Source organism: Triticum aestivum, chromosome 4A, assembly GCF_018294505.1.
Source record: "Triticum aestivum cultivar Chinese Spring chromosome 4A, IWGSC CS RefSeq v2.1, whole genome shotgun sequence".
Classification (NCBI taxonomy): domain Eukaryota; kingdom Viridiplantae; phylum Streptophyta; class Magnoliopsida; order Poales; family Poaceae; genus Triticum; species Triticum aestivum.
This window is the reverse complement of record NC_057803.1, coordinates 433,716,839-433,728,004: the sequence shown is the minus strand read 5'-3', so window position 1 is coordinate 433,728,004 and position 11,166 is coordinate 433,716,839. Positions and strand designations below refer to the sequence as shown.

The following is an 11,166-nucleotide window of genomic DNA, read 5'->3' as shown; positions in this document are numbered from 1 at the left end:
TGATGACATGGGACCATTAGTGTGTGATTACTGTAGATGAACTACTGGGATATTACAATCGCCAGAATAGCCAGCACCACCCCGACAAACCACATCGTCGCTGCCAGCACCACCAAGTGCCCAGCAGCCTCCGAGGGCGCCTGCCTGCCCAACACCACCCCCACCACCGGACAGGGCTGCCACCAGAGACTAGACACGCTGCGCCGCCAGAGCTCTGCCGGATGAGATCCCATCTGGGGTAGGGAGGGAAGACACACTGCCCAAAGCTGTCCCCACCCATGCAACACCACCGGACGAAGCAAACCCACCACCGCCAGCTCCGCAGAGCAAGGCTGCCGCCAGAGCCTAGGTGCGTCGCGACGCCAGAAGCTCCACGGACGAGATCCCATCAGGGGAAGGGAGAGGGGGCCGCGACGCCCAAGCCGGTGTCGCTGTGCTCGCCGGATCTGGGCCGCCCAGACCTCCCAACGCCTGCGATGCACCTGTTGAGTATCGTGATTATTAGGAAAGCTAGGATAGCGTAGGATATTATTCTACCTTGCCTTGTACTCCAAGATAATTATGTACTCCTATATATATGCCCACGAGGCTGAAGTAATACAACGACAATTCCAGCAAATCCCTCTCTCCCTTCTAACATGGTATCAACCTAATTGATCCTAAACCCTAGCCGTCGCCGCTTCCGCACCCGCGCACTGCCCCTAGGGCGGTTGGCCTCCATGACCGCCGCCGGGGGCTGCGCCGCCCGTACCTAGGGTTCGTCCGCCGGTCATGTTGACCGGCTGCCCTAGAGTCTATTTCCCGATCCTTGATCCGGAGTTTTTCTCTCTCACCGATCGTTTGATCGGTGTTCTTTTTTGGTTCTCTGATCTATAGATCGGGTTGAGTCGCTCGCCGCCGTTCGTCATCAACAACGCTCGACTACTATATCACATCTTCATGGACTTGGACTGGATCAGGTGTCACACGGCGCCCCGGACTTCATGCCCAAGCCAGATGCGGTCGCTCACGCGGTCGTGCGTGACCCGTCGTCCTCGCCGCGTTAGTCCGTGAGTCACACGTCCTGTGCGGGCGTGCTTGGCTGCCCGATCCACAGCGTGGCCACGTTCCGGATTCATGCACATTGGCTACCCATACATGGCGCGTCCCGTGCTAGTGGAGACTCCACTTATGCCTTCCTGCAGTACGTGTTCAAGCCTGGTTGCAGGCTGTTGCAACGTCCGGTGTCTGACGTGTGCCGTGCTGGATTATATGAAGATCGTCGTACAGTTTGTGCGCCTATCCACCGATTGAGCCCGGGTTGCAACTGCGTCGTCCCTACGGACCGCAGTGTCGCTGCCCATGGTTCTTCCCGCGACAACATCGATTCACGCAGCCGCTACGCCGCCTTTTCGGACCGTAGTGCCACAGCACGTGGTCCCCATCCGTCATCATGAGACCGTTTCCGTGGTTGCACCAGCCCACGCGTTATCATTATGTCGCCTCTTCGGGTCGTAGTGCCACGGCCTGCGGTTAACCGCCGCCCCGAGGTCATCCGCTCCAGGCCGTTTCCAAGGCTGCACCGATCCTCGCACTGCCGCTGCGTCGCCCGGTCGGGCCGTAGCTAGCGTGGCACGCGGTCCCTGGAACCGCCATGAGGTCTTCCCGTCGTTGCCCCGACCCACGCGCTACCGCTGCGTCGCCCCTTCGGGTCGTAGCGTCGCAGCGTGCGGTCTACTTCGCCGTCCCAGCGCGTCGACTTCTATGTGGTATGCGTCGCGCCGCCTCCCTAGGCGCGGGAACGCCACCGTCCGCGCCGGTATTCGTCATGTTGTCGGGTTCTTCCTCGCCTACTTCGGGCACCGTCGCCGCGCTTCTGACCTAGCCGCCGCCGCCGCCTCCTCAGGCAGCCGCCGCCGCTCTTCTTCCCGGTTCACGGCGACTACCTCGACATCGGCCACCCCGACTCGACATCGACCACGGCGTCCCTCGCACGGCTACACCACCCTACGCTCTCAGCTACCTCGACAAAACGGCACAAAGGGCTACCGCCTTGCTTGAGCAACCTCGTCGGTTTCCACTCCAGCCACGACTCTCGATGCATCGTCTGTTACGACTGTGGGGGGGTGTCCGTCGGCTTCCCTTCGGATTCTTCTCCAGTCTCATCATCTCTGTCGCTACCGTTGTGATTGCGGGGGATGTTAAGTATCGTGATTATTAAAAAAGTTAGGATAGCATAGGATATTATTCTACCTTGTCTTGTACTCCAAGATGATCATGTACTCCTATATATATGCCCACAAGGCTCAAGCAATACAACGACGATTCCACCAAATCCCTCTCTCCCTTCTAACAGCACTCTATGCGCAGCTGAGCCACGCCGCAGCGCGCCCTCCAGGCGCAAACGCCCCGCCCCACGGCGCACCCCCTAGGCAATAGATCCGCGCGCGTTCGCGCCGCGACCTGCGCGTCAGAACCATCCCTCGCCGCGACCGGCGCGCCAGAGCCATCCTGCGCCGCGCCGCCATCTTGCCACGCTGCCACGAGCATTGTGTCCCCATGCACTCCCGTCGAGACCAACGACCCGCGCCGCGAAGCCGGAAACGGAGGAGGAGAGGGCCCCGCCGCCGCCAGGCCGCGCGGGCTTTGCCCGGCGACCCATGCCGGCGGCGGCGAGGGGAGAGGAGCCGGAGGTGAGGAATTGGTGGTGAGGGCTAGGGTTTACTCTCGGGCCGCCCGCGGGAGCGACACGGGAGTCTTTGGAGAATGGTTGGTTCTAAAAAATTCAAGTGTGAGATCGTTGTGTAAGAAGAATTTTGTACTACATATAAAATGTAGGGTATATTATCGTGTATCACGGCACGTGTACATCAACCACAGAAAATAAAAGGAATAATAAACATATGAAACAGGATGGAGATGAATAGAGTAGAGAAGATAGGCGAGATGGTGCAAAGCTGTGATGAACTTTTTGGGCAAAGCTGTGGTTCAATAAAGCGATGGGTGCTCCCTCACCCTCAGCAGGAGACGCGCTAGGCACCAAAGCACAGCCCACAGATGAGATGATACCGGTCACATGACATCCAGCAGAAAAGAAAAGGGGCAACTAACAAGAAGACTAATCTTCATAAGGTAATATAATACTCCCTCCGTCTCAAATTTTTTGTTTTAGATTTGTCTAAATACAGATGTATCAAGTATATGGATATATCAAATCACGTTTTAGTATTAAATACATCCGTATCTAGGTAAATCTAAGACAAGAATTTTGAGACGGAGGGAGTAGTACTGTACGTGCTATAATGCAGAATATGGCGAGACCAGTAATAGCAGGCATGAGGAATACTAGTTTAGTAGGATTGCCGTTAATGGAAACAAAGATGCTTTTTCCAAGGCAAGGCGATGAGGCGGACAGACGCTCGCAAGTGGCAACATTTGGAGGCGGACGGCGACAACAGAGAGAGGCGGCCCGAGATCATCTACTCCTAGCTAGCATCCGTCGGTCCCCAGCACAAAATTCAACTCAGACAAGTAAACAAGGAGCCGATTCTGGAGATAATAAAATAAATAAATGTGGAAGAACAGGTGCATAGCCAAAGCCATACACAAAGAAAGGAAAAGGGAAAGGAAGAGACGACTGGGATAGATAGATTCCATCTCATTTGCTCCAGCTCTAAGCAAAGAAAGAAGGAAAGACATCATGTAGGAGTGCTCAGTAGGCAACAACCTGGAACCACCTCCACCTCCTGGAAAACCTCGCAGCTTGCTTCTTCCTCCCATTGTTGAACCTTGAGAGTGGACAGACGTGTAGGAGCTCACTTCTCTTGCCATCGGCAGCCCCCTGGAAGCGAATTGCGCCAAATTTGTCGTCCAATAAAAGGCGCCCCGCCATTTGGGGGCCTCCACCTCCTTGCCTTTGCCTTGCCTTGCTTGCACAACTCCAAGAAAAAGAGCCCCGGCCAAGCGGCGGGTGCCTTGGCCTACTACCATTTGATTTGATCCCACCGTGGTCTGGTCTCTTGGCCGGCGATGGAGCCGGATGAGCTCCTGAGGAAGATACGGGTGCTGGAGGAGGGCCAGGAGGAGCTCAAGCGGGAGATAGGCAAGCTTATCCCCGGCCAGTCCTCCGCGTCTCCGCCTCCGCCTCCGCCTCCGCGCCGCCCCTTCCCCGCGCTGCAATCGCTGCAGCAGGCTACATCGTCGAGGGGCCGCGCTCTGGCCTTGCTTCACCAATCCCCCTCCTCCTCCTCGCGCCCGCAGCGCCCCGGGCTGTCCGACAGGCACTGCCACAGGATACTGCAGTCGCTGGGGCAGGCCGTGCATGTCATTTCCCTTGAAGGCAAGGTCTTGTACTGGTGAGCTTCCTTCCTTGCACCTTTTGCTTGCCTGCTTGCCTGCCTGCTCAATGCTCATCAACTGTTTGATGGAATGCTGCAGCAGCACACGATTGCACTGTAATACTATTATTGGAACCATTTTCATATATAGGGCCCGGGAGTGAACAAATGCTGCAGGCAACTATACACAAATCAAGACATGACCCCAAACTTAGTTTGAAACAATGTTTTCTCCTTCGGGGTTGCATTCAACTATTCGCTCTTCCATTAGCCGTATCTTGCATGCCATTGGGAAACCAGTTGTGTGTTGGGAGGAATTCAGTTGTTAAATTCACAAGGATGGATGTTATGTTTCATAGTTAGTATACACGTTGAAGGCCGAGGGTGGGGATGTGCCGCCTCATCTAAGCTTGCTTTCATATCATAGAGAGGCTTCAAAGACTATATGGAGAGATCACAAACCTTGAATGCCCTTCCTTATTCAGTATTGAGCATAACTGTTCTGCGATTATATAGTGTGGGCCACCTAATAAACAAATATAATACTTCACCTGTTCCATAATGTAGTGCGTATAGATTTTTTTGAAAAGTCAAACTTTGACCAAGTTTATAGAGAAAATTGTTTTTATCTACAATACCAAATATATAAAATATGTAACTACTTATAGTGAATGTAATGATATATGCTTGGCATTCTAGATGTAAATGTTTTTCTCGAAAAACTTGGTCAAAGATTGTGAGGTTGACTTTTCAAAAAATCAATATGCACAACGTTATGGAACGGAGGGAGTAGATTATATGGTGTGCCCCACCTAATGATAAAATCGTAATATCATGTGTTGGAACAAGCTAATTGGATTTAGAAGGTATTTTGGTTGCTGCTTGTCATCTTTTATCATGTGTTGGAACTTGATATGGCAAGGTTAGGTTAACTCGAGTGATAAAACTGAGAAAGGGTTCTCATAAAGTTACTGGACGTATCATTTCAAGTTTTTTTTCTGCCTTGCTGCATAATTGAATGTATCGCTAAAAAATATAGTGTGCTGTTTTAGTATTTTATTTTACACAGTAAAATAAACAAACTTAACCTCTCAAAAAAGTAAACAAATCTGGAAGCATCATGTGTGCCTTTTAAGACCTGTGATCTCAGATTAGGATAAAAAACGTCAACACTTTGTGCCTAATCCCGCATGTCTTTGGGACCTTTGTAATAATGATGGATATTTATCAGGGTTGCATTTTTTCCCCAAATATTTTGCTTATCGTGATGCATGTAATTGGTGTAATGCTCTTGTCTGGTCGCCGGCTTGGCTCAACAAGTAGGAAATTTTTCTTATGAAATATGCATTTCATGATGCACCTCATGGCCGTTATCTCTGTTTTATGCTATGAAATATGAATAAGTACATCTTACACTATTTTCTTATAAAAATGTACATCTTAATACTAAGTTCTCCCATTTTTTCTGTAACCTAGGAACCGATTTGCCGAGCATCTATATGGCTATTGTTCATCAGAAGCGATTGGCCAGGATCTCCTTGAATTAATCTGTGATCCTTGTGATTTCAGTCCAGCACATGAGATTATCCGTAATATATTTATGGGCAAGTGTTGGAGAGGGAAGTTTCCTGTCAAGCACAAGTCAGGAGAGCGGTTTTCTGTTGTTGTGAATAACACTCCTTTATATGATGAAGATGGTAGCTTGGTGGGCCTCACCTGTCTGTCAGGTGATGCACGGATATTGGAGGAAATAGTTGGTCCTTCAGTCGTAGGGAAATCCTATCCAAATTCAGCAAAGCCCCATTTACAAGTTAACAACAAGCCTAGAAGTAGCTTGCCACAAAAATGTTTGTCAGACTCCCAACAACCTCTACAATCTGCCATCACGTCTAAGATAACAAATTTGGTGAGTCGCATTTCTGAGCAAACAAAAGAAACGGCTGCACTGTTGGTTTCAATAGAATGTTTCTCTTCTGGTATTTCTTCTTAATTTATTTTCCTAGTGTATTCTTTTCTTGATTTCTAGAATGACAACACAGGCTACAAAGGTTACAAGTAGAGTTCGTTCTCGGATCAGGTCAGGTCAGAGTTGCGACGAACAGGATGGTAATGGTCGCCAGGGTCAGTATTCTGACCATGATGCCAGGGAAGAGTTGACATCAAGTGAAGCAAGCACCCCAGGTGGGGATGTACTGCATGGTGCCTTTGTTACCGAAGAGAAATCACTTGTGAACTCAAGAAAAACAAATAGTGATGATTCAGGACAAGGAAAAGGGGGATTTCAGAAGATTTTTAGTTCAAAGGCAGAGGCATTATTGACCAAGAAGGGGATATCATGGCCTTGGAAAGGAAATGAAAACGATGGTGGTTGTGGAAAGAATAACATGACTTCACCACCGTTACATGATAAGCAAGAGAACACTCAGATTCGTCAGGGAGTACCAGTTTTAGAGCCTATCATAATTCCAGACAGCAAGGACACTGAATACGCCCAGGCAGGCAAATATGAGGTCTCAGGTTCCTGGTGGACTTTCAACAATAACAGCACAAGTAGTACCATGAGCAGCACTGTAAGTAGTAATAGCAGTCCTATCGAGAGAGTAGATTATGAAGCAGACTGCCTAGATTATGAGATCTTGTGGGAAGACCTAACACTTGGAGAACAAGTAGGTGAAGGTAGTTAATTCTCACTTTACCCTGGTTCTCCTTTTATTTTTGAGAGAGAATTTGCAATTCCCTCTGGCTGCAGACGTGGATACTCACATCTCTTGTTGACATGTACTTCAAATGATTTATGCTGCATGGAAGTTGGTATTGCTATCCTATTCCTTTCTAAATAGAAATCACTCATTTCCTCCATGTTCATGTTTGATCCACGCAGGTTCTTGCGGAACAGTGTATCATGCTTTGTGGTATGGATCGGTATGCATAGTCTACCGTAATTATGGGTAAATATTTAAACCTTAAAAATATGTTTTGAATGTCCATCAATGCCCCTGTAGGATGTGGCAGTTAAAGTATTCTCCAGGCAGGAATATTCAGAAGAAATGATACGTACCTTCAGACAAGAGGTTAGACATCCATATCTAAATACACTTGTTGTTCACTCTCAGTTGGATATTTTGTTAACAGAACTATAGTGTACCCATTTTGTTGTCGAGTCAGATACTTGGTAATTTGACTCCCTGGTATTCACAGAATCGCTATTAGTTTTTTTATGAGACATGATAGTTATTTTCGTTATTCTATGTTGATGTAATCATGTAGATAAAAATGAAGAAGAAAGGATATAGTTTTTTTATACAGTGTTGACACATCTTCACCTTGTTTCTTTCGTATGTAGTTTTTTTGTGGGCTGTTGCAATCAACAGTACATTGTTAACTTTCTAGTTTCGTAGTTTGTGGTCATGATTGCATTTGCTTCCACCTAATATGTAGGTGTCACTGATGAAGAAGCTACGTCATCCCAATATTATACTTTTCATGGGTGCAGTTGCTTCTCAGGAACGGCTTTGTATTGTTACGGAATTTCTCCCACGGTATGCTTTACATCTCCTACATGTCTTACCGTTGGTAATTACTTTCTCCTTTGCTTGGTGCAAAAGAAGGATTAGGTCACTACACAGTCTATCTATATGGCTTATGATCTCATTCAGTAAAAGTAATAGGGAGTAATAACAGTAGAGTATGTGTATTGTGCCGACTGCCGAGTTCTTAACTATCTGGCACAATTTTAAATCTGGTTAGTATTTTTAGGTGAGTTGTTCGAGTAGTAACTGCCTACTTGTTGTTTTCACTGTTCCTCAAGTCGGCTGGTATTTCAATGATGTATTCTGTTTCAGAATTTCAAAAATTAACATTCAGGACAATATTTCTTATTAATTATGTATCACACTGTACTGAGTCCTGTCATGCAGAGGGAGCTTGTTTCGCTTACTACGGAAAACCACTGGCAAGTTGGATCCAAGACGGCGAGTTCACATGGCTATAGACATCGTGAGTGCACTTACGTTGAACAGCTAGTTTCTAGTAAATGACAAGCCAGTTAAATTCTATGGAAGTTTGAGGAATGAACAACTGGATAAAACATTCTTCACGTGCAGAGGTTCAGAGATTTATTGAATAGGCAAATAATTATTTTTGGCAAGTGTGTAGAAGAAAAACTGGAGTTTTCTTATGTACCCAATAGTAGGCCATATCCCAACTTTCAGTGTAAGAAAATGGAAAAGTACAGGCAATGGTGTCATGCACCTTACATCTAACAGGATATCTCGTGTTTACAGTCTGTTACTGTGTCTTACTTGAAGGTTCTTTCACTAAAGGCCAGTCATAATTCATGTGATTATGATACGAAACACTAATAGTCAACCAATTATTTATCATGCTTGTTCTTGCCAGGGCCTCTAAATCCATGGAGACAAAATTACCTTATATTTTGTTTGAGAAGTACATGGTTTGGTTTTATGGAAGATTTTATCGTCATGGAGATCTTAAATACATTTTAAAATATTTTTCAGGCAAGGGGCATGAATTATCTTCACAGTTCCAGCCCCACCGTTGTACATCGTGATCTAAAATCGTCAAATCTGTTGGTTGATAAGAACTGGACTGTGAAGGTAACTGTTGGATCTTAGTTTTCCTTACTTTACACTTTCTCTTCTCATTCACTTGGTTCAATTAGGTTGCGGACTTTGGTCTTTCACGCCTCAAAATCGAAACATTCCTTACTACAAAAACTGGGAAAGGAACAGTAAGTACAAGGAAACATTACCTTTTTTACATGTATTATCTAGACTGACAAAATAGAAAGAAACGTTACAATCATCATATTATTTTTTTTCTGTTCTAAATATCTGATATCTTAGCTTTAACATCCAGCCACAGTGGATGGCTCCAGAAGTGCTACGTAATGAACCTTCAAATGAAAAGTAAGCTCAATGGGACCATTTTAATACAATAGATGTTCCCGCAATCTGCAAGTGATTTCTCATACATTCCTTTCTTCTACATGATAGGTCCGACGTGTACAGCTATGGAGTGGTCCTATGGGAGCTTGTTACTCAGAAGATTCCTTGGGATACTCTCAATACAATGCAGGTCCAATTTTGCTATGTATTTCTGTTGTTTAGGTATTCACACGATTTTCGATCATATATTCTGACTGTAGCGACTATGTGATTGTGAAATTTGTATCTATGTTTCCTTGAGCAGGTAGTGATAGGTTGCAAGATCCATCTGCGTTATTAATCTACTTAGATACAACAAGAAGATAAAGTTCAATAATTTTTGCTTCATATATCTTCCCATCTCCCTTTCAGTCTGGCGGCAAGATTAATACTGAGATGTTTGCCATAGAATGTCTCCTTGCAAAATAAGTACTCCCTACGTTCCATACTTCTTTAACTAAAACCACGACAAGAATTATAGAACAGAGGGAGTAGCAGCTTACTGGTGAATGATAGATTTCCTATTAGAAGTGAAATAACTACCATTGCATTTTAAGACAAACTCAGTTTTTTTGCTTATGTGACCGTGCTGAAGTACAAGAAATTCGTAACATTCTGACCCATACGGCGCAGGTTATCGGAGCCGTGGGTTTCATGGACCACAGATTGGAAATTCCGGGTGACATAGATCCTCAGTGGGCATCAATGATTGAGAGTTGTTGGGACAGGTACATACTACTTACTGTACTACTAGCAATAAACCGATTCCCGCTAACCCATCATCCTTTTCTTCGAGCAGTGACCCACAGCGCCGCCCTTCATTCCAAGAACTCCTGGAGAGGCTCCGTGAGCTGCAAAAGAAATACGGCCTGCAGGTGCAGATGCAGCGGAGCACGGCTGGGAAAGGCGCTGAAAAGATGAGCGTTGATGATGGCTAGCTAAGGCTCAGGCCCCGATTTGGATGGATTGTGTATTTGCCATTATGAAAATGGTCCATTGGGCTCGATCCGGAAGGTTCGAGGAGGTCCTCCATGCTTACCCCGGGAGGAACTGTGGTGGGAATCGAGACAAGGTGCCTGAAAGGTGGTTTTAAGCTTGACGAATCGCGAGGCTGAAGCCCTGAGACGCAGTTTCTTTTCGGAGAGGAAGGCCATAGAACGAACACTCGTCACATAGCAGTCCTTCGAGGCACTGTAGGAGGGACGCCTTGATTAGTTCTTTATGGATTTTTTGTATACCAAGACTTGTATACATACATCCTTTCTGGTGTGACTAGTTAGGGAAGCTCAATGGCTTGGGAGTTTGAACGATCTTATTCGTTTGCAGCATGCACCACGATCAAGATCGAAAGGGTTACTGTACGCACTTTCCCTATTTCAAAATTATAAGGCGTTTTTTCCTTTGTAGAGTACTGTGTGATCCATATGAATAAATCGGACCGGCCAGACCCAACCTGGTCCTTGCCGCACCGGACGGACGACTCCGTCCACACTGACCTGATTCACTTGACACCACAATTCCGTACGCCGCTCCGGAAGAATATCACATGGAAAGCAACATTCATAGAAAACTTTATGAAAACACGTTTCAAAGTTTTGGAAAAAAAATCTAAAAAAAAGATGTTAAGACGGTGATATTCCTTAAAAAAACATTACGAGATGCAATCTAGGAAAAAAAATACAAATCCATCAATGAATAGTGCATTTATTGTTCGGCACTATTCAATTCAATGTTGATATTGTCTTTTCATATCTCGCGTATTAACTTGAATGTGTATGGCAATAGAATATCAGTCTCTTAACATCCCATATTTCTTTGAGTTTTTTTTTCAAAACTTCAAACATCGTTGAAGCTCCTTCTCCCATTTGCTTGCAGGATTTTACCAACCCATTTTCAAAACTTCC

At 46.1% G+C, this 11,166-nt stretch overlaps 1 protein-coding gene across 3 annotated transcripts; it reads left to right on the top strand.

The window, feature by feature from the left end:
- The first annotated feature begins 3,596 nt into the window (after positions 1-3,596).
- Positions 3,597-10,668, top strand: LOC123086227 (RGS domain-containing serine/threonine-protein kinase A). 3 transcript variants are annotated; one of them, XM_044507941.1, is made up of 13 exons: positions 3,597-4,334; positions 5,793-6,222; positions 6,356-6,992; positions 7,198-7,238; positions 7,319-7,387; positions 7,755-7,855; positions 8,234-8,312; positions 8,834-8,932; positions 8,998-9,066; positions 9,195-9,244; positions 9,332-9,445; positions 9,896-9,990; positions 10,062-10,668. In XM_044507941.1, the coding sequence occupies exons 1-12, from the start codon at positions 4,009-4,011 to the stop codon at positions 9,948-9,950; spliced, it is 2,070 nt and encodes a 689-aa protein (XP_044363876.1). In that variant the 5' UTR covers positions 3,597-4,008; the 3' UTR covers positions 9,951-9,990; positions 10,062-10,668. The 3 variants fall into 3 exon arrangements, with proteins under 3 accessions (XP_044363876.1, XP_044363874.1, XP_044363873.1); XM_044507938.1 differs by having other exon boundaries at positions 3,600-4,334; positions 9,332-9,413; XM_044507939.1 differs by lacking the exon at positions 8,998-9,066 and having other exon boundaries at positions 3,599-4,334; positions 9,332-9,413.
- The last annotated feature ends 498 nt before the right edge of the window (positions 10,669-11,166 follow it).